Source organism: Euphorbia lathyris, chromosome 3, assembly GCF_963576675.1.
Source record: "Euphorbia lathyris chromosome 3, ddEupLath1.1, whole genome shotgun sequence".
Lineage (NCBI taxonomy): Eukaryota > Viridiplantae > Streptophyta > Magnoliopsida > Malpighiales > Euphorbiaceae > Euphorbia > Euphorbia lathyris.
Genome location: NC_088912.1, coordinates 12,233,471 through 12,261,279, shown reverse-complemented (window position 1 = coordinate 12,261,279; position 27,809 = coordinate 12,233,471). Strand labels below are relative to the sequence as shown.

The window sequence follows — 27,809 nt, the reverse complement described above, 5'->3', positions numbered from 1 at the left end:
TTTATAGGGTTTATGATTTATGAATTGGAGTCTAAATTTTTTAAATGATAGTGTAAAATTATAATATATAGAGAATTATGATATATTAAGAATTAAGTTTGCTAATATGACTTAGTTGTAATTTTGTACTTAATTATGATATTCATGTATTTGACCCTTTTGAAAAAGTGCTCCACGGGCCGCGAACTAAAAAGCCCAAACAAATAAGGGCACCGCAATATGTACAGCAAATGCTCGCACAGTTTCCACTTTCCTCTTTCACTTATTCTTCAATGTCCAGTGAGATAGCCATCTCTTTCAAATCCATCTCAGAAATCAAATCCAATCCATAGATAGAAACTTAGAGATGGTGTAGTGAGACACAAGATTGAACTGCAAAGATGGAATCCACTTTGAGTCTTCATCAACAATGGAGTGGGCAAGAGTAGTTAGCGAAGGAGAAGTTTGGGGATGCCATAGATCCACGAGTTTCAGATCGGTCGCAGAATCACCTCTAGCTTTTAGTCCTAACTATATAGGACTGAATAGCTGTGTCCATGGCTTGTGGTTTACTTCCATTTCTATATTCTCACAAACCTGCGCTAGGTATGCTCAATTTTTAATTTCTGGTTCCACATTGTGATTGTTCAGTTCATATTGATCATGGTTTTTGTGATAGATTGTCTATTGATTATGTTTTAGTAATGCTATGAAAGTGAATAATGACGTGCAATCATTTCAGCATCTTCGATCGTTGTTCAAAATGTGATCCAGAGTTCTTCTTTGAATGATTAATGCACGTGTATACACGGTAACTGCCTGGTGAATAACTCACTAACTTATGCAGTTAAGTATTGCTACCAGTTGGATTTGTCAATTGGCTTATACATAGAAATTATTAACAAAATTATTTCTATTTAATTTGGTTTTTTGAAATTTTGTTGAAGTAAATGCAATTTCTCCTACATCCCAATCTTCTTTTTGCTGAAATTCCTATACAACAATGAACACTAAAAAACATTGTCATATCCCCCAAGCTTTGAATCTTAATCCAAACGAGTTCCTCTGTATCAGTAAGCTGATAAACTTCAACATAATGCACCCTACTAATTAACACAATTTTTATTTACCAGATTATGTTGAAACTCAGAACAGTCTGCCCCTTAATGTTGCATCTGCTCCTTGATCAACAATTAAACTGTTTCCTACAATTAAACTCAGAGCAGTTTGTTATTTGAGGAGCTATCTCTTGCAGCCTTCCATATCTGTCTGCAACTTCACTCTTAGTGACATATTCGCTTTCCACAGCCTAAAATACTGTCTGTTTTGTCGTTGGCAGGCACATGGGCCCCTTGAAGTCAAGGACATATGGCGCGCTAATAAAGACCATTTACGAGTTCACAACAGTTCGCCAAAACTATGGTAAGCTTTGATCATTATTATTACTCTAATGATTGTTGTTCTTTTTAATCATTGAGCTAACTATCCAGAAAGTATAGCTTTTGGAAGTTCAGTAAGGATTTAAATCAGAAATGTTTTAACTTCTGATAATCTTTTCATAGTACAAAGAATGAGGATCTGTGACTGTAACTGTAATGGTTCAGGTTGGATCTGTGACTGATAATCTTTTCATAGTACAAAATTCTGAACTAGAACAACCAAAACTGAATTATGAATTTCTCCTCTATTTATAATTGTTCAATATGTGTGTTGAAGAGACATATCTGTTGGTGAAGAGTCGCCTCTATCCGGATGAAAGCATGTGTCATTTGGAAATTAAAACATGTTAATTGTGCTTAATTCCCTTGCGTTTAAGACATTTCTGCGATTTGCTAGACGGAACCAAGCAGATTTCTATTTTGCTTTGACAATGTGTTTGTGACCTACTACCAACGCATGATAAAATTCACACATCTGAAGGGTGGATGACCAGATTCGTGACATGAGAATACAATTTGATGATTTTTTTTTAATTAGCCAACTTACAATTGTTAGGAGTAAAATTACACGATTTTAGATGTTAGAAGTACAATTTGTGATTTAACACCTTATCCCAAAAATTTAAGCTGATAGTTAAGACTTAAAAATAGTTTTATAATTATCTTTTGAACCACACGGTTAAACTGTTCGGCCTAAGATGTTTTGATACCATGTTAAGAAATCAATACAATTTAAAATTTAAACTAAGAGTTAAGAGATAAGAATATTTTTTATTATATTATCTGTAATTTTTTTTAAAATAAAAATAAAAAACTACATTTTAATGTTTATATTTAGCTATAAGATGTTCCATGTCATGTTAGTGATATTCGAAGGAAATCTGCCATAAGAGTTTTTAGAAATAGCACATTTACTTCTTACAAAAAAAACATATTTACAATTTAGAAATGTGTCAGATACAGAATTTAATTGATGATGTGGGAGATAATGGGGAGTAAAGTTATTATAATAACGGTGCTATCTCTTTGCCTAATGGATGTGTTGCCAATATTAATTCTATTTATTATGGAGAGTTGGAGCAGCTCAATTTTGAAAGGGAATACGATTTCGTTGCACAGCTCAATTAATTCTATTTTTTGGTTGCAGGTGCCTATCAGCAGCGCTTGGAGCAGATGCGGGAAGATGTTAATGGAGCAACTGATCGTGCTGATTTGGAAGAGGGTCATGATAGCCGAGTTGATTATGTTTGGGTGCCGCCCATGGTAACTCAATACAAAATAAATTGTGATGCGTCATTCATGACTAGAACATCTGAAGGCTTTTTTTGGCATGGTAATTAGAGACTGCAACGAGATGGTTTCTATGTCAGGAGGTGGTCCAATTGGTTTTTCGTTGTCGGCTTTACACGCGGAACTATTAGCAATTCTCTTTTCTTTAAGAATTGCTCGTGACTGTGGATATCGAACAATCATCGTTGCATCTGATTCGTCTTCGGCAATACAACTGCTATAATTCCCACAAAAATTGACAAATTGGTTGGGGGTTATTGTTGGTGATCTTTCGTTCCTCCCGTTCCAAAAGAAAAAGAGTAATTAATTACTAGTTAACGGGGACAACTCTGATTTTTTTTGTAAAAAAAATGTTGCGGAGACGGGATTTGAACCCATGACTTCAAGGTTATGAGCGCTTGAGACGGCATGTGATTTTGGATCTATTGAATTTGTGTTTGAAAGGCGACAAGCGAATACGGTTGCACATAAATTAGCGGCTTGGGCTCGTTCTCTTAATCATTTGGAAATTCTTATTGAAGACTTTCCTGTTTGTGTTTTGCCTTGTAATAAGGAAGCAGTTCACTGCCCTCTCTCTCAAAACTTCCTTCTTCTTTGTAGGAAAATAAGAAAAAATCTACAAATTCTCTTCTTCTTCCTTTCTCTTCCATTTTTCTATCAATCTTTCTATTTTGTTGATCTACTTTGAGGAGGACGAACGGTCTTCCTTCTTCCTCCTCACACCAAGTTAGATTTCTATATTCTTTTATTGCTTTTTTAGTTTGTACTAATATATTTCATCGAAACTCTTTATCCGTCTGATTGTATCTGCTCTTTGTTATTTTATCGTTTATGCTTTTTTTGGATTTACGAGAAATATATTGTTGTTTTGTGTTCTTTATGCCTTTTATGGTGTCTTCTTGCTTTTTGTAGTCATTTCCATCCCTTTGTGGACAATGTATTTGTTTCCTGTAATCATGTAAGGTTTTATTCCTTACATTTTGCTTGTTGTACTTCTTTTCTTATCTAATAAAATTACAAGCATTTTCTCAAAAAAAAATACAAGCCTTTTGTTGTTGATAAAAAAAAATTTACCTTAATTAAAAAAACTAAGAATTATAAAAGAAATTATAATTATACATACATTTTTCTAATTTGAAGTAAAATTAACACTATTAATTCTTTTTCATATCTTTCTTCTTAAAGTGTTTTTTAATTGACTTTTTAAAGTATTAAATTTAATTATTATGGTTTATCCAATAAAAAATCGAAAGTTGATTTACAAATTATATATTAAAAAAACTATAAATATTTCTATTATATAATTATACAATAACAATGCATGATAATGTATGTGTATAATAAGTTTAATGGTTATTTAAAGAAATCAACAATCTAAATCTTATTCTTTAAAATATAAGAAAATTTATGATTATAATATATTGAACTATTAATCTCAAAAATAATTCATCGACATTATATATCACGCACGCTTTTGTACTAGTTAAGTCCAAAATTCTTTATCCATCTCATCACAATAGTCCGATATTGACATTCTTTCTAGTCTATTCCTCCTCCATCACCCAAGTTGAACTAAATACATCCAAAACTTAATCATATTGGTTATAACATTGGTAATTAAGAACAATTTTACCCGTAATGATCACAAATTGGAATTTTACCTTTAATGATCATAAGTTGGCATGAATCTTGACATTTCCATTGCATATACGTGAAAATTGGACAAAACAAAATTAAAAAATTATATTAAGTTGGAAATCAATTAAAAATAGGTGGAAACATCCAAACAATATAAAAATTACATCGTAACTTTTATACAATACAAATAATATACATTTTGCAGAAATGACATTTTAACTTTTATACAACACAAACAATATACATTTTGCAGAAATTACATATAATTTTTAATAAGAAAAAATAAAATTTACTAATTAATATTAGGCGTAAAATTCAATTCAACCCCTCTTCTATACTTCAGTTTTCAATTGAATTCTTAATCTATTCAAATCATCAAATAAGTTCTCTTATATTAAAACAGATAACCTTTTGACAATAAAAAAGGTCTAATGCTTCCCCAGCCCTCTTAACTTGTCCAAATTGATCATTTTACCCGCTCAACTTATCGAATATCATATTTACCTCCTTAACTCCATAAAAGTGTTATTTCTTACCTCCTCAACTTGTTCATTTACCCCCATCAACTCATATAATGTCCTATTTACCCCCTTAACTCCATAAAAATTGTATTTTCACCCCTTACAATCCGTTATCGAGATCTAAATTGATAACATTTTTTAAACGTTAAACCTATATTTATGAGATTTTGTACGTTGAACCTAAATTGATACTTCCTCAAAAACCATAGACCTATTTTGGTACCTTATCCCTAAATATAATATCTTTAACTTGTTTATATTAATGTTCTTCTGATTTGCATCTTTTATTCATTCTTTCTCTTTTCATCTTTTTTTGGCTAGGTAAATTTTGATTATCTAATTATTGTTTACAATATTATTGTAATAAACACATGAAGGGTCAATATAATTATCAAATTGAAACAAAATAAAAACTTGATATTAAAAAAATATATTTTCAAACTAATTTGAATAAGTCATATTAATTTTACATTATAAAGAGGTAAGAAATATCATTTTTATGGAGTTAAGGGGATAAATTGGATCATAAGGGGTGAGAAATACCACTTTTATGTAGTTAAGAGGGTAAATATGACATTCGATGAGTTGAGCAGGGGTAAAATGAAAAATTTGAACAAGTTAAGAGGGTGAGAAATACCATTTTTATGGAGTTAAGGGGTAAATAAGACATTCAATGAGTTGGAGGGGTAAAATGATCAATTTAGGCAACTTAAAGGGGCTGGAAAAGCATTAAGCCCAATCAAAAAAGAAACTTCTTAACAAACAATGGTTAAACAACAACTAATTATAGTAGCAAGTCATATTAATTAGGTATAAGGTAACAAACTGGCCTTAAGTTTTTTATGAAGTATTAATTTGGCCTGATGTATAAAATAACACAATTTTAGTTTATAATTTATTTTAGTATGAGAATAGAAAAAAAAAGGGTTAAGGTGTAAAAATACCCCTAACATTTTGGATCATGATGAATTTTATCCATAACGTCTAAAATGGTGCAATTTTACCCCTAACGTTCGTAGCCAAGAGTAATTTTACCTCTAACGTTGATAATTTGGGTCAATTTTAGACAATATTATAAAGCACATATTTTTTTATTTTTTATTTTGTACAAATTGCATATCAATTCATTTTAAAAAATGATTTCATGTTTTTTGTAATTTAATAATAGAATTGGAGATTAATATTTATAAATTCGGTTAATTTTTTTGAATTTTTTTATCTAATTCGTACAAAAGACAATATATTTTTTTATTTTTTTATTTTTTTCACATCCCAACATATGTTTGTGATTTGTTATTGATAAAATGACGCACGTGTGAAGTGTAGATGACAAGATTCATGATCGAGAAGACAATTTGATGAATTATTTCTTAAATTGACCCAATTTATCAACGTTGGGGTAAAATTACTCTTGGCTTCCAACGTTAGGGGTAAAACTGCACCATTTTAGACGTTTGTGGTAAAATTGGACCCAAAACGTTAGAGGTATTTTTTCACCTTAACCAAAAAAAAAAATCAACTTTAGAGATGCAATGAATCAAAGCTTGTGCGTCTCCCATACAAAACTAGTGTTGTACATTCTTCTCACCAGTTTGCTTTCTACAAAAATTTATATTTAAGTTGTCTTGGTGATTAATTTATGTATCCAATTTACTTCCTTATAAATTTTCCATAAAATAATGGGTTAATACATCACCCGCACTCTTGTACTTGTCTAAAAAAATCAATTATTCCCTACACTTCTATGATGTCCAATTTAGTTACTGAATCGGTTTAAAGTCGTCTATTAAGCCACTAAAAACCACGTGGAGAAGTAATGGCCGATTTTGAAAATATTAAAATATGTACACTTTAAGAAAGTTTTGAAATCTAATAATAATTTTAAGAAAGTTGAGTGACTAATAAAACTTTCAAAGAGTTAATTGGTTAATTTAAAATAAATATAATTTTTTCAAAGAAAAAGTTAACATTTTCTTAGACTAGTACAGGGCTAAAAATTTATTAAGTCCTAAATTAATGAGAAAATTACACAGAAATTCATCTTTTAAAATCTATTTGCAACTATGTCAAGTCATAATTTTAGATTATGTCAAACTAATAAAATTAGTGCTTTAATATATTTTAAGGATTAGAATTTATAAATTAGAAGTTCAGAATATATTTTGTAGGGTTTATTATTTATGAATTGGAGTCTAGAATTTTTAAATTATAGTATAAAATTATAATATATAGAAAATAATGACATATTAAGAATTAAGTTTTATGATATGACTTAGTTGTAATTTTTTACTTAATTATGATATTCATGTAAGCAGAATCGAAACCAACAAGGTTTTTATAGTCTTCTAGATTGTTTAGTTGGGCTTGCTTGAAATCCCTAAAGATCTAGACATTATATTTGGTGCGCTTTCTTCAACTCCAGCCGCCGCAGCCATCTTCTACCACTGTGATTAGAAAGAGAGAAGTTTGAGTGGGATCTCGATCAAAACCCATTTCGATTGAGGATTTTCCCATAGTAAAATGGCAATGAAGAGGAGAATGCCGCAGCCTTATCTCATTTTGAAGAGTAAGGGTTTTGTATCTCTAATTCATTTTCATTTACCAGTTTGCTTTCTCTTCTTTCATGATTTGGGAATTCTACGATGAGTCTTCTTCCACTCTTTACACTTGATATGAACCTATATATCTTCATTTTTTGTATTCTTCTTTTTTTAATTTTGATTCGCATACGATGAAACAGTTAATTCTCATCTGTTTTCTCCTGATTTTTACCTACTTACTTTAAAGCAGAAAACTGTAATTTTGAAATTAGGAATGGAATTGGACAAGCCATAGTGATGGTTTCAGAGATGACTTGTTTTTTAATCGTGTTTGTCTACTAATTTCCATTTCACATTTTTACATTCCAAATGATTTCAAGTTGTTTGTTGACATGAAAATCCTAAATCATTTTGTTTATTTCATCTCACATTTTCATAAGAAACCCCCACCATGTACCATCACTCTTAAAATTTTGCTTACCTGTGTCTAACTAGTAGATTGAGAAGAAATGCATGTCTTGCTAAGTTTTGATTCTGTTATGCTTGTTTGTTGGTGTACTAATATAATTTGAAGGGCTCTTATAGAGTTACTGTTGTGAAGATTTAATTCAGTGATTGTGAATTAGGAATTTTTTAGTCTTATAGGTAATGAGGTAATAGTTGCAAATTTGTCTCAACTAGGTCGTATGAACAATCAATTTTGTAAATCCTAGTCTAAAAATTCAATAAATGAGAACCAATTTTTTTTAGGACAAACAATGGTGAAGAAACCAGAACAAATTCATGTCAAGATGTGAGTGCAAGATATTCTAGCACTTATTGCAGAACATGGGCGTCGAAAATAATCCTATAAGCTTGGCTTTTGATCCACGCATTTTAAAAGCGGCTTGATCGTAAGCTATAGCTGCATATTCGGGTGCCTTTTAAGTACCTAGCCAAACTCTTGTTCCTTTTTCTTCCGATCTCTATATGATTGAAATAGAGAAAAAGAAGAATGCAGAATGGGGAGTAGATGAACCAAGTCAAAGTGCGGAAGAAGGAAAAATGAGTGAATTAGTTTTTGGTACTACATCTCAGATTGATGTCAGTGGTGACTTTCTTCCCTAAAGTATATGGATTAATATATGGATATGGATGATGCATAGTTTGTTACAATATGTGGAACCATTTCGGAGTTCAATTGAGATAAAGTGGATTTCGGAGTTAAATGGAATAGAAGGTCAAAGAGAGAGGTAGTTGATTTGATGTTGAGAGGTGTGTTTGCAATCGTGATAGTGAAACTGGTTTTATTGTGGATTTTCTTCACTACAGATAGAAACTTGTATTGTTTGATTCAATTTAGACGAAAATTATAGTTAGTTTGTATTTTAACATTAATTCATGTATTTTAAGGAAATTTCTATTATACACTCCAGGTGCAACCAATCAAAAGACGAATGTATACCAATGAATGGAAGATTGTTTGCCACACACTTTTGAATGAAAAAAGGGATATACTTAAACTTAGTAATGCTTGCAAATTTACAAGAAACTATATATAAATCAATGATACTTGAAAAGAACTCAAATTCTGGAAACCATGTTAGTGGAAAATAATTCACCTATGTTCACTAATTCCTATACTGTAAATATGCCCAGAAAAAAATTTACAAACCTCCAAAAAAATGAAATCAAACCACTTGTTTCTCTTCAAACTATAATTGTTTTTGTAACATTCATAAGTACCTCAACAGTATGGTAATATATAGAAAGAATGAAATTAACATCATCTTTCTCTTCAACTCTAACTGCTCTAATCCCTTTTATCTAGGCCAAATGTAGAAGCAATAGATGTATAAACCTTTATACTTAAAATCAACACGAACACATTCGAAACAAAAACAAAAACACAAGAGATTAGAAAAACACAAACACAAACACAAAAGACTAGAAAAGGGTAACTTTTTCTAAGTAATTGGGATTTATATTTTTAAAAAGAATTTATTATACGATTTAATAAAATAACAAGTTTATTGTATTATATTTTCTGAGTAAAATTAATTTTTATAGCTTTCTAAATATGTAACTTTTTTTAAAATATAATTTTTACAAACTTTTTGAAATATGGCTGCAATATGGATTGGATAGGGCTAATTTAAAAAGAAAAATCATATGGATGCAAGTACCACAGGTTTAACTTACTCTTTTCCTCTGTGGTTTTCACTATTATCCTAACTTCCTTTTTAACTAATAGAGAAAATTAAGAGAGAATGTCACGAAATCATAGTTTGAAGAAGTAAAAGTTACATTTTTTTTAGGCAAAGTACAAAAAAAATGTACAGTTGGTTTAAAAATTTGTAAATAAAGGTACGTGATATATTTTTTTTATAAAATAAAGTATTTAAAATTAAATTGTTATATTTTGATAACAATCACGAGCATTCTTTTTAATTTTAAATTAATTTACATATTGACAAAACACGGATTTGAAAATTGAATTACATCTGTGTAAAATGAACTTAAATATGAATTCAAGTGGTAGATTGAATTACAGCTGTGTAAAATGAACTGAAATGAGTGAGAAATCAAGCTTTCAGTGAAAAATACGTACGAAAATCAGAAGTCGCGTCAGAGAATTCAGTACACAAACATGGGAGAGAAGAAGAAGTTGTTGCCACGATCGAGATTCCCATAATCTCGATCACGACACGCTAAAGGAGGCCAGAATCTCGCGCCTTCCGTCCATTCCTTCCTCTTTCCTAAATCACGTACGAGATTCTTGAAATCTCTACAATGACAGTGAAGGCATTTAGCACATTAAACATGTTTATTTCTTCAAGCGACGCATCCTTTCACCCGGATTGAGGCAATTCTTCACCAATAGGCACGTCTCTTCAGCACACCTCTTGGATAATTATAAGTAGAGGAAGAATTCAGAGTTCAAATGTTCGATACAAACTTGTTATACAAAGTTACAAAAGTTACAAGTTGTACAAATAGTTATAGATACATATTTTATTATTTCCATTAGAGTTTACTCAAGTCGAATTTATGCTTCGTAGATAATTGGAAGATTGCTATTTCGAAGATTCAGCGAGAAGAAACAGTGTTGGTGACGACCCACGGTCTGACAAACCTACGAAGTTGAGTAAATGATTGACAATCTGGAACTCTTCCTAGTCAAATGTCATCCAAACTTCTTCTTCTATGTTAACTTTAGATGTTTTAACTCAAACTAATGAATATCTTTTAATTCAATTCCATCTTTACTGTTGTTTCATTCTAAAGTTTGATCTAGTGACATTCTTTAAGTAGTTCTAACTGGTGTTTCATACAAAGTATTTATAAAGATCTTAGTATTTTTCATGCTAACTTGTTGGACACTTAAGCAAATTCGGATTTATATTTGGTCATTACGAGAGATCGATTAATCGGATATAAACACCACATTTGATTAAGGTAATCAATCAAAAGTGAAAAAGAAAGATTGAATTCGATGCTTTTAAATTGAGTAAATCGATAATTCATTATATCTTTCTTAACAAATCAAAGTTATAATTTGTGTTTCCGCTTAGCATAAATTAGCCTTGAAATGAACTGTAATCTAAATATAGTTTCTATAAATTATAATCTTAAATAAACAAAAAACTTTGATACTAGTTTGTTGTGCGGATTTAGCGAAAGATAAATAAACAAAAAGACGAAACATATATTTTACGTTGTTCACCACCGTTATGTTGGCTAATGCACGAGTAGAAGGAGAATAGCTTTTATTAAGGAGGTGGAAATTCGATTACACATTAGGGTTTACATAAGAGAGTATTTATAGTACTCAATCTTCTAAAAATCAGTGAAACCACGTTGCTTCTTGTCGTAGTGTGTAATACATATTCAAAGCATCACGACAGAGTTGTTTATACAGAGCTATATTTGATTCTAAGAAAACAAGGGGAACATATCCACTTATCAGCAACCTACTATAATATATAGCTCATAGAATACATTATGGAAAATTTGTTGCTAAGGTTAAGTTTCAAGAATCCCCGAGCTACTATGGGGCTGGTATCGCAATGCAAGTAAGTTGAGTTTTAGAATAGGTAGTTCCTCGCTTTCAGCTTTCGCTTGTTATAAAGCTCTGACGTTATGATGGTTTGGGTGATGGGTGTTAAAGAACAGAGAAAACTGATGAAATTTGTGAGCTATGAAAAGTGTATAGAACAGTTAAAAAGAGGGTAGAGTTAAAGCAAGAATTATGACAACAATATTGAGGAGGACGAAGAAAAGGCATTCTATAGAGTGCCTCTTACCAAGGAAGTTCAAGTTCATCTTTTTGTATATGTCAGATTGATAGGGACAAAGATAGCTGTTCTTCTAGGCACTAATACCAAATCACAATGATATAGAATTGTAGGTAACAATGAAGCATAATTTTTTTTATTGCTACAAACCTAATGAGTTGTTTAAGATTTTGTGGATTCACTCATTCATTCCAGAGAGGTTTTATATTTAATTGTTGGTTTTATGCCTTAAAAATGGTAATTCACTTTTTAAAGTCCTCTTTCAGTTGTGGATTCACTCATTCATTCCAGAGAGGTTTTCTATTTAATTGTTGGTTTTGACCCTAACATTGGAAGTCAGTAGCAATTTTACCTTAAAGATTAATAAATTGGATCAATTTGAGAAATAATTGATCAAACCGTCTTCTCGGTCATGTATCTTGCCATCTACGTTCACGCATGTGAAATTTTATCAGTAACAAATCACAAACATATGTTGGGATGTGAAAAAGAATAAAAAAAATATACTGCAAATTCGATAAAAAAATTAAAATAATTCACCAAATTTATAAATATTAATCTCCAATTCTATTATTAAATTATAAAAACATGAAATCTTTTAAGAAACAAAAATATTTGTATTTTATAATAGTGTTCGAAATTGACCCAATTTATCAACGTTAAGGGGTAAAATTGTTATTGGCTTCCAATTTTAAGAGTAAAATTACACTATTTTAAACGTTAGAGGTAAAATTGCTCATGACCCAAAACCTTAAAGGTATTTTTTCGCTTTAACCCTATAAAAATACATATTAAAAATATTATAGAAAGTGGAATTTGAAACCACGACTTATTGTCTCTCAAATGGTCATTGTTAATTTCTTATTATATAACTTGATACAGTGGTCATTGTTAATTTCATTTTATAGATAAGAAACCCTAAATCTTTCTTACTTCACCGCAGCCACCATGAAAATTCTCTCTTCTCTATGCCTAGCTGGGAGATTGGGAAAAAAGAGGAGGATAAGAAACCCAATTCTCGTGACATGCTAAGGGTAACCAGACAAGGTTTGTCTCTTCTTTCTCTTTTTATTTGATTTTCTTCTAGTTGTACCCTAAAACCCTCTGCAGAAATCTTAGGAGATCTGAACAAATCAAAAACCTGAATGAATCAAAATTTCATGCCACCATAGCGTCTTGCTTGTCTTATTTGCTCTTCTAATTTAATGGTACCTAATCTTTAATTCATTAATTGTTTATTACATTCCTGTTCTGTAAATATAACAGGGGACATCATTTGGAGTTGGAGTTGGACTTTGACACATTACTGGGTTAGTCTCGAAATTATCTTTTTTCTGTTTCAAAAATTATAGTATCTAATGTCAGTGAGACTTCCATAAATCTCATTTTACAATATCATATTAGTATGAAAGAATCCTAAATTTTCACTTTTTAATTTTAATAGTTAGAGTCGTTGAATTAATTTTAATGACTTTGGAATAAGAAGTTGCTAATTGCTTATGCTAAAATTGAAAAAAACAAGTTTTCAGCTTTCTCCTTTTTTCAGTTCTATTATGAATAGTTTTTTTTGTAGAACTTAATGAAGTTGTGTAAGAAATAATTAGAAGAGCGCAAATTTGTTGTGGAGAGTATATAATTAGTATAAATGGTGTTTGAAATTCTATTTTGTTTAGTAAATTATGATAGCTCGTATTTGGCATGATATTTTTTTTATAATTTTTGTTTGCAGTATCACAAGAAAGTAGGTGAGGAAATGTTGAAGATGAAGGAAATAATATTTTGCTCAAATGCAGAAGAGGATGCTGGAGAAGACGAGAGTATATTATGTAGTGTAAATGGGACGAAAGCAACGGAAGCAGCAGACAGTGCACCTAAGAGGATTGCATGAAAGCCACTTGCAGACTTTTATTAGACATGAGATAAGGACTAACTACAACATGTCATTCCAAAATTTAAAGAGGGAAATTTCATTTGGAATGAAATATTTCAAGCATAATTTAGTTTTTTATGTTGTCATTTTGTGGTCAAATTAACATGGTTTCTAATAATTGATGGCTCTTTTCTGTTGAAACATGTTAGTTTCTAAGTTTAATATATTTTTCGTCTCATAAAAATTGACTGTCAACTTATTTTAAGTAATCTATTAGCTCAGGGAAAATGTACTAAAATAGATTTAAAGTTTTTGCAGAAGTATCAATTTAGGCTTGACGTACAAAATAGCACTAATACAGGTTTAATGTTTAAAAGAGAGTACCAATTTAGGCTCGATAACGAAATGTGACACGCCGTTTGTATTATTCCGTTAAGTTTTGGCTTCTCTCTCAATATACAATTGAAAGCTATTAACAGAATAATATGAATAATGGGTCACGTTTTGCTATCAAGATCTAAATTGGTACATTTTTTTAAATGCTGAGCATATATTGGTGTTGTTTTGTACATGAAACCTAAATTTATCCTTTCCTATAAACCTTAAGGCTATTTTGATATCTTATCCCTAAAGGTAAAGAAAGAATTAACCCTAGTTCCTATTATTTTGATCTAGTTTAAAAAAATAAATTTTATCTTTATCCAAAAAAATCCACTTGTGCATGTGTCAGTTTCCAAAAACATGTCATTATGTTTGTGGTTTTAAAACAGAGATCTGTGCAGAATCCCAACTACCGTGCTCTGCTTGCCCAATATTGAATGTCTAAGTCGAATCTATAGCCTACTTATTTTCTTCTTCTGCCTTTCTCCGGCCGAACCAGCACTCATATGATTAATTGAATCACAAAATCCAATTGATATCACCATTAAAATTAAGAACATCTAAATTAAAAATCGAAACAAAACAATAACCAGTTATACCTGCTCCGGGCGGAGGAACACAATACTCCCAAGAACAATCACATTTCCACACTGATCCAACGTCTTAGCAAACTCAACACCTTCGATTTCGTTTCCACACTCCTCAACACAGATCTGAACGAACTCATGATATTGAATTGAGGTTTCCCGAATCTGCCTAAGCTTCAATTTCAGCTTCTCCATCTGAGACAGCCTCAAGGTTTTCCTGGCTTCTTCAACTGATATTCTGCAACAATTTAGATCTGTAGCCTCTGATTCCTTTGCTGGAGGCGAAAGAGCTAGTCCATCGAAGCAGATTCCATCTCCAGTGATGCTTTTGAGTCTTTCCTTCTCTGTCAGCTTCTCCCGGATAGTCATGGAAAGGAACTTAGGCAGCTGGTTAATTGATCTCCGGTGAAGGAAACCATGGAAAAATCCTCTCTCTGAGGATTCCGGCGGGTTGAGATACTCTTTGTGTATGTTTGATTTGCCTGCATTTGGTGGTACTGTGGGTTGTAATGAGGCAGGGGAAGAGATTGGAGAATGTTCAAGAGACACTACAGTGTAACTTCCTGAGAGACGCTTCGTGACAATTTACGAAGCGCCATTGATGAAGAAGAAGAAGCAGAGGGCTGAGTTTGAGAGCTTGAAACGTTTTTTGGATGAGCTGATGGAGAAAGACGGAGACTGAGACGGTCTTTTATAAGCTAGAAATATGAAATACAGCAGAGAATCTTTCATTTTCAATTTCAAGATAAATGTTTTTATTTTTTTAGGGTCAGGTGAGAAGAATCAGACAGGTTATGACGTTAAATTTCAACATCGCCCTTTTGTTCTTTAACGATACCACTAAATTACTTTATTTTTATTGATTAAGGTTCAATTTTTTTAATTTTTAGATGGATGATTTATTTAATTTATATTTTGTTAAATTTGTAATATTTTTTGTTTTATTTATTGATTTTTAACAGATAATGATACCCTATATAAAAGGACGGGTATGTATAATTAAAAAATAAACAGATAAGGGTTTGAGATTTACACTATTCGAACGTACTCTACCCGTTACCATCCCTAGTATGAATCAAACCATGAAATGGAAATTTACCATCACATAGTAGTATCTGATTGGGCGGTGTACTTCATGCGTAGTTATATTCATAGGGTTCGTAGATTAGGGATGACAACTGGTACTGTATTTGTGGGTACCCGAAACTACCCGATAATGGGAATATTCGTACACTATATAAAATTGTATGAAACGAGTATGAGATAGATATGAGAATACCCACAGGGTATCCGTTATAAATCTTTTATATATTAAAAAATATTATTGCTTTTAGATGTAAGATGTGAGATTCAAACCCGAACTTTTTGTTATTGCTTAAGGTTCAATTTGTTCAACTTTTAGATGGATGATTATTAAAGTTATACTTTGTTTAATTTGTAATATTTTTTTTGTTTTATTTATTGATTCTTAAGGGTATCCCGAATTAAATGTGACGGGTATGAGATGCAAAAAAGTTACCCATTAGAAAAATGTGACGAATACAGATAATTAAAAAATAAACAGGTAAGAGTTTGAGATCAACGCTACCTATGGATAGTTAAGTGTTGGCATCCCTGATTCTGATACACAGGGACAACTGACCATCAGCTTTAGGTGAGCAAAAGACAAAGATACCCTTAATAGATACCACCTTCCTCAGATATACATGAAAAAAAAGGACAAGCAAACTAAATTTTTTTTATATAAGATTGAAACTTACCCTGCAAAATAATATATCAATAGAAATTTACTTGGTAAGGGTGTAAATCCAAATCTATTTTATTCTTATATAATAAAAAACCTCACCATAAGAAAAACCCTTGATTTACAATTATTTGAATATTAGATTGTAAGTTTTTCAAAAAATAAAAATAAAATTCCCATGAAAAAATTAGATTGTACATTCTAAATATTAATTATGTTAAAAGATTTTTAAGGTGTTTTTTTTAAAAGATTTGTAAGGTGTTATTAATATAGTTTCATTTCTTTTATTAAATATTAACAACTAAATTTGTTATATACATGTTGTTTGTCTCTTCTTGATAAGAGTGTTTATATTTCTATGTAAGAATATTTTTTACAACGGCCTTTTATAAACTTAACTTCCTATATTTGACTTCGGCTGTTTTTTCTTTCTCGTTGTTTTGCTCCTGCTATATTCATTGTCTTATCTTTTCATTATTCAATCTTAATGGAATCTAGTTTAGTCAATCTCTATATCGATGACAGGGAATACGATGACATCGACCTGGGTTTCATAATCCCAACTGATACTGCATAAGGTAACAGCCTCCGCATGGTGGGATGTTTCACAACTGATAAGGCAAGTAATTTTAGTGTAATGAAGAACAAAATGGCTAGGGTTTGGAGACTTAGGCGGGGGATAGCGATTAACGAGCTTGCGTTTAACTTGTTTTCCTCTGAGTTTTTTCATGCCATTGACAAAGCTCTGTGTTGTAACACCCTTTTTTAAAAAACCGTCAATTTCTAGACCAATACTAAATTTCATTTAATATATTAACAAAACTCAAAAGAGCGGTTCCATTACCTTTATAATTGCACTCTAATAGGTTCAAATAAATAAAACAAATGTTTAAAATTGACTAAAAGTGTAGACAAGCTATACTATTGATAATATAAACGTAATAATGACGACTCTACATACTGGCTCATCCATACGAGCTTCGCTAGCCTTTTATTCCTGAAAATGGGTGAGTTGCTGACTCAATAAGATAATTAAATACACAGTTCAATAACATGTGCATACAATAATTTTGTGTATTTAATTTATAGGTTATCAAGCAATATGTTTATCAAATTTAAAATTTAATAGTCTGTTTATTTAAGGGCCCTCAATGGTTACTTGGCCAATAAAATCATATCTTGGGATACGTGTCATAACAAATATCCGGTATCCCGTCTCCTATCTCTATGTACCATGTCGTAACAAATACTCGGATACCTTAACACCATGTCGTAACAAATATCCGGTGTTTATATTTCACGTGATCACAATATTAATTTTTCTCATTTCAATCGCAACCATTGAATATATTATCCTAGTTTAAGCTCTTATTCTCATATCTCTGACATTTGCTAAAATCCAATTTAAATTTACCATATATATATTTCTCATTCTTATGCCATCATCGTCAATGTCATTCTCAAATATTTTTCTACCAACATGATCATCATCAACGTATCATATATACATGTCGAACACATAGATCAACCCAATTAAATAATTTATATCAAATAGTCAATATAGCACAAATATACAACGAAAGGTATCGTATATTTAATTAACTACTTACCTCTCGAATATTTAATAGAAAATATCTACTTGATCCTTATGCCTTCTTTTTCTTCTTTTGAGGAATTATTCCATTGAAAATACACCGCTAATACTCCAAACTCCTCTGCCACAATATACACAGGCCGCTACAAAAACTTTAGGTTAATGATGGATAACCCTAATTTTATTAAAATATTTTCTTTTCCTAGGATTTTGTACGGAATCTCTTTTATTAATTATTTTAAACCATTATATTTAACAAATTACCAATAATAATAATAAAAATAATTCTAACACTAGTTACAATTGTTGGGCCCACGAGTTCACCATTAGTATTATATTGTCCGCTTTGGGCCAAGCCCGCACAGATTTGTTTTTGGGCTCCTTCCCAAAAGGCTTCATACTAATGTAGTTGGTGAACTTCTTTATAAACTATGCAACTCCTTTGAATCTTTTCAATGTGGGATTTGGGATGTATACCCAACAATCTTCCCCTCACCCCAAGGACCACAAGCCTCCCCTTCAGCGATAATTTGTCTAATCATCTTGTACCGCCGCCAACCCGCGAAACACGCCGCCTGACCACCACAATATCAGGAAGACTTTCGACACAAGGCACCAAGTACAGATTTCCCATCGCGAGGTCACACTGAGAGCCTCCCACATGTCCTTAGATCTCATGCACATTCTCCCAGCCGAACCATCGGCTCTGATACCATTTGTTGGGCCCACGAGTTCACCAACAGCTCCACCATTAGTATGATATTGTCCGCTTTGGGATGGTCTCTTAATTATAATATAATATGAAAATATAAATTACTCTTTATTTCTATAACCTTAATTAATTTTGACTAACTTATATTACCACCATAATTAATTTATCATAGGATTCTAATTAAAAAGATTTACATAAATAAATATAATCATTATATATATAAATTATTTTACAGACGTTACACGTGTTCTCTCGAGGACCATGGTGTTTTGACAATCAAATGTCCATTCTCAATGAATGGAGGATATATGTGATTCTCAAAAGTTTAGGCAGATTCAAGGGGGCTCGATTCTTTCAAAACTCAACTCCTTCATCTTCATTTCCACACTCATCAACACATATCTGAACGAACTCATGATATTAAATCAAGCTCTCCGGAATCTGCTTAAGCTTCAATTTCAACTTCTCCATCTGCTATAGCTTTAAGATTTTCCTTGCTTCTTTAATCGGTTATAGTTATTTAGTAAAATAATATTATAATTATAAGCAATATTAATAAGTTATTTAGTAAAATAATATTATAATTAGGTTAGTTTAGTTTCAAATTTATTTCTCTAATCAAATTGGTTTCCAATAAAAATAAGAAAATTGTAAAAAAATATTTATAAAGTTATTTAGTAAAATAATATTACAATTACGTTATTTTGTTGTTATTTTAAGTGGAGTGCAAAATTTTAATAAAAATAGCCTATTTATAAATGGCCTTAGATGTCCAACTATTATTGCAATTAACTATGCAGACATTAGAAAGAAGAATCATCATTAAGACAGACACGCATGTGACATGGGCCCAAATAACATCATTAAAAGCACAATTAAAAGCAACAGCCAAAACACACATGTGTGCAATGCTTGGCTAAGTTAATTCGGGACACTTCGCAGCCAGTAGTCTCAAAGAAATACAAAGAAGACTAATGGACATGAGTTCCCATCGCCCCTTAAACCAGCTCGCACCTAGTGATTCGTCTTGACTAATCCATGGGGACTTCTGATGAAGCATCTAGACTTGAAGACCCACGTATGTGTTGCAGTATGCCATAGTTTCGGGATGCTATATTTAATGATATCGTTAACTATAAGGCAATAATTTGTTACGCCATACTTGCTTGTGCAAGGTGATTAACAAAGTATCCAAGATTCGTATGATCTGCACCCATTTGGCGGGTTGAGAACCTAGTAAAGTGAAGTCGTGTGACAATAAGATACTAATCTAAATATCCAACGTCTCGCCGAGATAGTTATTGTGGCTCCAAGTTTATCGCTGAATTTCAATTTACTATTATTGCATTTCAATTCATTATGTATTGATTTTTTTCCCCAATTTAATTGATTTATTTATATGTTTAGCATAGAAATATTTCAATTGTAATCAAACCTACATTTATATCAATAAATACCCATTTTCACCAAATCTCGTATCAATTTCGCACTTTTATTTCCTTTATCTTACCTGCCTTTAATTTACTTGCATTAGCTTAAATAAAATTAACTTATCTATAAAAGTTTTCATAATGGCGCTAGAGACCCAAGATGGACTTTTTCAATCTTTGCATCTCTCGCTAATCGTTTGGTTTAGATTTCAAGTTATGGCACATAAATCCATAAACTTAACCATTTTACTTGAAAATTGGCATATTCGTAAAATATCGCTAACACTTTCCTAGCCACTTAACCGAGAAGATTCGCCTGTATACACTACGACGATTAAGTTAGTAAAGGGTGTATAGAGAGAGAGAGAGATAGTCCAAGTGCTTAGAGTTGAAGTTACCTTAGTGGGGTTATGGTGGACGTATTTATAGGTTTTCCTTTTGGTTAGGGCTGGTCCGGGTCCTCGGGGCCTCCACATACACGTCCTTCTCTAAAGGTAGAAGCACTTGTCCGAGCCCACTGCGTGTCCCACGTCAAGGATCGAGATTGATGGCACAAGTTGCTTCATCAAATATTATTTATAAAATTAAAATCACTAAAATTTTAAAACTTGTATATTGAGTTAAATTTTAAAAATAATTATTAATAAAAACTAAAAAATAAATTATTAATAAATACTAAATAAATATTAATTAGAATATTGAAATAATTATTATATATTTAGCTAGTTTAAATTGATGGCCATTAGTAAACGATTGACGACAAAGGTCACTGGCAACCGTTGTTAGTAAACCACGCATTCAAATGATGTCTTCGTGATGATTGTCACTGTAAACAATTATGCCAAATCTCATCCGGACTTTTGAAAGACTCTAATTATACAAAAGAGAAATAATAATTTGAATTTTAAAAATAAATATTTAAAAATAATTTCTTAACAAAAAATTAAATAAAAATACTCAAATACACAACCAATACCAAATCTCTTCTTATTTAATTTCAATGATGAATTTAGACCATTGATTTGTATTGATCTTGTGGTGCACATTAACCCTATCATTAACTACTACTATATATATTCATCATATACTAAAACCTAACTCTAACACAAATTAGTCAGGTCTCTTCTCCTCTTCCATCTATTCCACACATTAGTGACTTCTCTTCCCATGTTCCATCTCTTCCACACAGTACCCTAAACTAAAAAGAAAACATGAGAGCCTAATTAATCTTCTAGTCGCCACCCAAGAGGATGCGGTCGGCCTCCCTTCCTCCTTTGCCCGAATCCAAGAGGTATGGGTGGTGATCTGCGTCACTTTGGCCGAGATCATTGTAACAAAGGAGACCAGTAGGAGGAGGAAGAATAACCAATCCCTTCACTAATTGTCTAATTAACTAATTAATTAATAGTTGAGATATCTTCAAAAGCTGGAGGTGTTAAGGAAGAGATATTTGCTCTTGAAATTTCAGGTAAGTTTATGCAGTACAAACGTTTTCTTTTGTTGAAGTATTCCAATGGCTTAGAAAGAAAAAAAGCTCAACTGTTCTTAAATCCTATGCTTCACTTGTAACGGTTGAGTTTTGACTTGTTCTGAAGACTTTCTTGTTTGTACAGGCGTTGGAAGAAGCAATTGAGAGAAACAGTTGCTGGTAACGCTAGTTCAGGTAAATGTTGAAAACATTTCAATTAAACCTAGTTGTTGATGTAACAATCTATTAAATGAAATAGAATCTTATTTATGTACAAAAACCCTAACACATAAAATTTGATTACAAAAACCCTAACCTCCAAATCTCATATATGGCAGCAGCTCTCCACTAACATTGTTTCTTTTATTCCTACAACATCAAAAATCTAGAAACACTAAAAATTCTCTCTAATCTCTGTGTAGGTATCATATTGAGACTAAAGTAGACTAGAAGAAATGCAAATCCCTTGAAGCTGTTAAACCTAATTGATAAGGTCTATCTATTATTTTCGTTGTGTCTCCTCTTTTTCTGTGGGTTTGATTCTTTTTTTTCTTCTTGTTTGTTGGTGTAGTGAGACAGGGAAGGTAAACTTTTTTTTTTTTTTATTTAATTTAACAGATCTGAATAGATCTCAACAAACCTAGAAAGAATAGGGAAAACCTGAATAATAGATGATTCCAGATATAGCTTACAACTTTTGAAGCATTCAAGCAACTTGTTGTTTGCACGTAGCTATGTGTCTTTTTTCATATTCACAGTTTTGGTTCAAACACCAACATTTTTCTCTTTTCTTTTTGTACCAAATTGAGTTCATTACTTTTCCATATTAAGTACATGTTGCAGATATTATCTCTTTTGTGTTTTCTTTGGCTTAAGGTTTTGTTCCACATGATTTTGAGATGCAACACAATTTCTAAAACTATTCTGTTAAGCATAATGACAAAATTCAAATAGTTTCCGTGCATCTGCTAGGTCCATTATTTGTTCGTTGCAAGATATTTGTATCTGAAATTTATCATGTTAAGTTAAATCGAAGACCATCTAAATAGAGAGATTTCATCTTTGATCCTATCTACAACTACGAAGGTGTATAGAGTTGTGCTCCAAATCACCGTCAATGGATTACAAAAAATCTTTTAAATTCTTATTGCTAAATTCATCATTTTCCATAATTAGTAGGAAATTTTGATTGAGAATGTAAAAGAGCAAAACTATGATTTTAACTTTGTTAATTTTGTCCACGAAAAACAATGGTGAAAAAACGGGAAGAAAATTCGTATCAAGATGTGAGTGCATCAGCACATATTCTAGGCACTGAGAATAACAAAAAAGGATATTCTAACAGTGATTGCAGAACATCGCCGGCGAAAACCATCCTTGACGCCGAGGACGGTAAGAGGTCGAGTCTGAACTTCTTACTCATTTAATGGTTGTTTGGGTCAGTCATGGCGAAAACCATGTATACCTCATCTATTAATGCTCCTTTCCTATCTGGATGAGAAGGTTGTGGATGCTGGTGCTGGTTCGCTTAGAATGGTCTATCAGTCAAAACTAACGCCAAAATATGAATTCCTCCAAGATAAAAAGATGGATTTCCTTCTTTCATTATTGAATAGCGAGAGTGAAAATGTCACTGTTCTTGGTGCAAGTATAATCACACACTCTAGTGGTACAATTATGGAGCAGAAGGCACTGTGTGATGCTGGGGTCGTCAAGATGCTTCTTTGCCTCCTTGAAGGTTCTCTGATAAAGAGGGATGCTAGTTTGGAGTCTCTGGCTGTAGTATTCAGGGACAATCCGGAAGTCATTCCAAAGATTATTGGGCCAGAAAGTGGAAGAACATTGAGTTCTATGATTGGATTGGCAAAAGATAGGTGTATCCGGACTCCATTACTTGCCTGCATTTGTCTGATTGTCATCAGGAATGATATGCCCTGTTATCTGCAATATATAGGAATGAAAACCAAGTTGGTGCATCTCTTGCTTGAGCTTCTTGATGATCCTGGTCAAGTGGAAGATGAAGCTCTTTGTTTTTTCTAGATTAATTACTGAAAAAGGAGGATATACAGAAATTAGCTTTTGAGGCAAATGCTCTTGATAAGTGTCGTAGAACCCATTGAACTAAAAGCTGGAGCTGATAGTTAAGGTTCAATCGTAGATCTTGTATTCAACACAGGTCTATCCCACCATTTGTTTTTAATTCCACAAATTAATGAGGTTGTCACGACTCCAACCCTCAACCATTTGGTCCTAAAGCTCTGATACCATGTCGTGGAACCGATTGAACTAAAAGCTCTAGCTGATAGATAAGGAGCAATTGTAGATCTTATATTAATTCCTGACACTAAGTTTTGATGTCACATGCAAAATCGTCAATTACATCCTAAGCGTTTCCAAGGTATCTTGCTGGTATTGGCTAATATGTGCTCAGAGTAGAGAGCTGCAGATCTAGATTACTGGAAAAGGAGGCATTGAAGTTGGTAACTAATGCACTGACTCATGATAGTGCTGATGTACGGGTTGCAGCTTGTATTTGCATAAGAAGTGTCACTAGGTCGATCAAGAACTTGTGTGCAGGATATTTTATGAACGAAATGTTTGTTGCTCCCTCTTGGTTCAGCTTTTACATGACCCTTCATTATGTGTCCAGTTGCAGCTCCTCGTGCTATTAGTAAGACAATCTCCAAAAGATAATTAATGCACTCTTTAAATAATATAAATAATAGACTCTTAGTGATTTAAGAGTTACTAAGACATATCATTTCCAATAATACTCCTTATATTCACTCCTTAATTATTATTTTGTCATTAAAGATATTAATTGTTGTTATATTTATCATATTGTAAAGAGAGATACTCTAAATAATAAATTATTAATAAAAAATGAATTAAGAGGCATTAAGAGGTGGAGAGGAAGTCTCTCTATTAATAGAGATGATAAAGAGGCTCTTAGTGTTGGAGCTGATTTTTCATTTTTCCTCTTCAAATTAACTTAAGAGTGTGTTGGAGATGCACTAACATATTAGTTGATTTTACAACACAAAAGTCATCTTTTGTACAGTATGGAGGCCTAAAACTGCTTCTACAGTTATCAAAGTCAATGGATTCAACTGTCAGGTTAAATGCAACACGGACATTGAAGAACATGGTGTTTATGGCTGATAATAAGTCCAAAGAAGGGGTTTTTATGGAGCTAACCATGATCCTTCTGTTCAAGTGCAAGCTCTGGCTCTTGTTAGGAATCTTGTTGATGGATGGATAAGCTCTGTTGAATATGTGTTTACTGAAAATGGCATCATATTAGATGCTGTTGGAAGGCAATTAGAGAAAGCTTTAAGAGATGAAATTGCAAAGGGAATGTATGTACTTGGCAATGTGGCTAGTGGAAATGAGTTTCAAGGAAGCAGTCATGCACCAATTTTTTCCTCAAGTGGATAGTGAAACCAAATCTTTCATAATCAATTTTTTGCGGAGTACTGATAGTCAATTGCGTACAGCTGCTGTTTGGGCCGTAGTGAATCTCACATTTTCCTCAAGTCCTGGTAAATTTAATCGGTTTCGTAAACTAATGAGTGCTGGCATTATTTGTCACATAATGAACATGGTATCAGAGCCATGATTTAATGTTGGGGCTCCCGCTGAGATTAAGATCACTCACCAAATAAATTGGACATGAATGGGGTGTGTTAAACATTCCACATTAATAAATGAGGAATCTGTATGGATCCATTATGTTCCAATCACCAAAAACAAGAAACAAATTAATGTAAACTAAAACCACCAGGAGATATGAAAAACGGAATTGAAAGCTAAATATAAAAGGAGAAATTGAGAAAGTACGAGGAAAATGGACAGAAATTCACGGAAAGTTTAAGCTTAAAAATGAAAAAGGACTAACAATAAAATCAATTAATAATTAGTGTGCACCATTGTTTTCATGGAACAAAACTTGTTGCAAGTTCTCCAATTATTAGTTGTTAATTATAAGCTTGAACTTTTAGTTAAATTGGTTCCATGACATGGTAGAAGAGCCGCTTGGACTAAACGATCGAGGGTTGAGTTCTAGCAACCTCATTAATTTGAGGAATTAAAACACATGGCCAAATGAGCTTGTGTTGTGCACACTTCAAACCCAATGGACATTTGCTTGTGGAGGTGGGTCAAATATTAGTATAAGATCTATGATTGGACATTTTCGAGTCTCAGTTTCATTTTCTATTCCGTTACGGATTTCTAGATATATTGTTTTAGAAATAACATTTCTTGGTGTGCTTTAACTTAAATTTTCGTTTCCCTACAACATAGTTCAAGAGCAAATGAAATAATTTCTATATTACTTAAATATGCAATCTATTTAAGACAAATTCACAAAATATATTAACGCGAAGAATCCAAGACATGAGTTGCTCAGATACCATCAATAGAAGCTGAAGTTTTATCATTTATAATAAAGTATATGAAAATATTTGGTTGTCGTGCAGATAGGAATGCAAGTGGGTCTGGATTGTCCGTCCCCGTCGGTGACCTGTCCCAGCGGGGATAGGGAATCACCGATAATATGGACGAGGATGTGGATAATTTTATCCCCCATAACCGGGATAGGGCGGGGATGGGGAATTATATTTTTGCTCCGTGGCCCTTTAATCTCCCATGGGGAATCCCCGACAGATCCCCAATTATTCCCTATTACAATTAAAATTATATTTTAAATATTATAATTTATGAAATTTAATTTAAATTAAATAGATTTAATTTCAAATAAAAAATTAAATGTGATAAATAATATATTAGTCAAAAACTAATGAATATTTTTTCTAACTTAAACTAACTAAAGGCATAGTAGCTATGCTATTCTTTGGAACAAAAACTAGAAGTAGAAAGATGAATAGAAAAGAAATATATACTGATTTTTAAAAAATAAAAATAAATGGTAATTACACACAGGGATGAGATGTGGAATACGGAAAGAGTGTTTTTAAACAGGGGCAGTGATTCCCTATGGGAAGGGGATGGGGAAAAAAATGTCCCCGTCTAACTTACGGGGTTGGAGAGGGGGAATGCCCGACTAGTCAGGAATGGGGATGGAAAATGCATTCCCCCATCTCGTCCCGTTTACATCCCTATGTGCAGATAATAAAACAGCTGAAGAAAGAAGCAATCAAATGGTACGAAGAAGAAAATGGTGAGAGAATGTTAATAAAGGTAGATGTTGTTGATCCAAAACCGTTGAGTTTCTCACAGAAGGATCACGTAGATAAAGGGGTTAAATCTGGCAATATGGAATAGCTGTCCAAATAGGAAAACAACTCCATCACACAATCAGTCCTACAACAAAAGAAAGCATTCTCACAAAACAGTAGTTTCGGCTGTGCATCTTGACACATAAGAATCTCCAAATTCATCTATGGCTCGTGCTAAAGTTCTCCCTGAAAGCAAGCAAAGCCAGATCCGACAATGCAACTTGTTTGTGTTTGTGTTTGGTTTTTGACTTTTTTTTTTGTTTTGAACTCACAGATTTGTTGGAAGAATTTACTGTAATACCACTTTGTTTTATATTTAAAAGATTAAAGAAATAAGACAAATAATTATAATATACATAGATATTTGAAAAACATCTGTATTTTTTTATATGTAAGGGAAAAACTACAATTTATTTAGAGTAGTATGCAATTATTAATATGGCTAAAATACAATTTGTTGAAAAAAAATTTGTCTATAAAAGAGTATAAAATATCTGCCTAAAAATCAGCAAAAAAAAAAAAATCACAAAAATCAGATGGAGCAAAGGTGTTCTTTTTCAACCATTTAATTTCCAATTTTAAAATTCAAATAGCCTCAATCCAATTGAGCAATGGTGTACTTTGGAACATCTGTATCAATAAAATTTAAGGGTGTTGGAAAATGAATGAGATGATTTTATAACAACACAATTTGATGTGCAAAGTATATTTATTATTAATCTGATACTTAGTTAAATATAGCAGAAACACAGTTACAGAATAACTGTGCAATAACTACTTCCTACAAATCAGTGATTTAATAACCACTGCAACCGACTAAAATCATACAGATAAAAAATACACGATAAGATAGCAGTTACTAAAGCATAAATATTTGTGTCATGTTTGTTTTTTTTTAATAATGAGATCTGCAAGTGTGCGCTGTGGACATGAGTCTTTGGACAAAAATGACTCAAGTAATTTCTCCTCATGCTCATCAATCTCATCATAATCACCAAACTGAGTTTAAGTTTCAGAGAAACTATTAAAATCATGAAAGTCCCCTTCTTCATCTTCTTTTTGATTATTGGCATTTTGTTCTTCAGCTAAAACAAAGGCA

General features: G+C 32.1%; 1 protein-coding gene, 1 long non-coding RNA gene and 1 pseudogene across 6 annotated transcripts; all 3 read left to right on the top strand.

Annotated features, from left to right (window-relative positions):
• Positions 1-241: 241 nt before the first annotated feature.
• On the top strand, positions 242-3,581 carry LOC136223536 (uncharacterized). 5 transcript variants are annotated; one of them, XM_066011592.1, is made up of 4 exons: positions 242-585; positions 722-790; positions 1,319-1,401; positions 2,566-3,581. In XM_066011592.1, exons 2-4 carry the CDS (start codon positions 774-776, stop codon positions 2,757-2,759), a joined length of 294 nt encoding a protein of 97 aa, XP_065867664.1. In that variant the 5' UTR covers positions 242-585; positions 722-773; the 3' UTR covers positions 2,760-3,581. The 5 variants fall into 5 exon arrangements, 4 of the variants coding, with proteins under 4 accessions (XP_065867664.1, XP_065867663.1, XP_065867665.1 ...); XM_066011591.1 differs by having other exon boundaries at positions 722-801; XM_066011593.1 differs by having other exon boundaries at positions 722-825; positions 2,566-3,580.
• Positions 3,582-21,132: 17,551 nt separating this feature from the next.
• LOC136221821 (uncharacterized) lies at positions 21,133-22,290 on the top strand. Its single transcript, XR_010685325.1, has 3 exons — positions 21,133-21,470; positions 21,616-21,665; positions 21,893-22,290. It is a non-coding gene; the product is annotated as an uncharacterized lncRNA (long non-coding RNA).
• A 430-nt stretch (positions 22,291-22,720) lies between these two features.
• LOC136222529 (uncharacterized) lies at positions 22,721-25,089 on the top strand (annotated as a pseudogene).
• Positions 25,090-27,809: the final 2,720 nt, after the last annotated feature.

Bases quoted from the DNA above. Each gene is read 5' to 3' on its own strand.
- LOC136223536 (XM_066011590.1), top strand. From the start codon at position 410: ATGGAGTGGGCAAGAGTAGTTAGCGAAGGAGAAGTTTGGGGATGCCAT. The intron at 586-1,318 runs GTATGCTCAATT...TGTCGTTGGCAG, and splicing joins TTCTCACAAACCTGCGCTAG to GCACATGGGCCCCTTGAAGT. The intron at 1,402-2,565 runs GTAAGCTTTGAT...TTTTGGTTGCAG, and splicing joins AACAGTTCGCCAAAACTATG to GTGCCTATCAGCAGCGCTTG.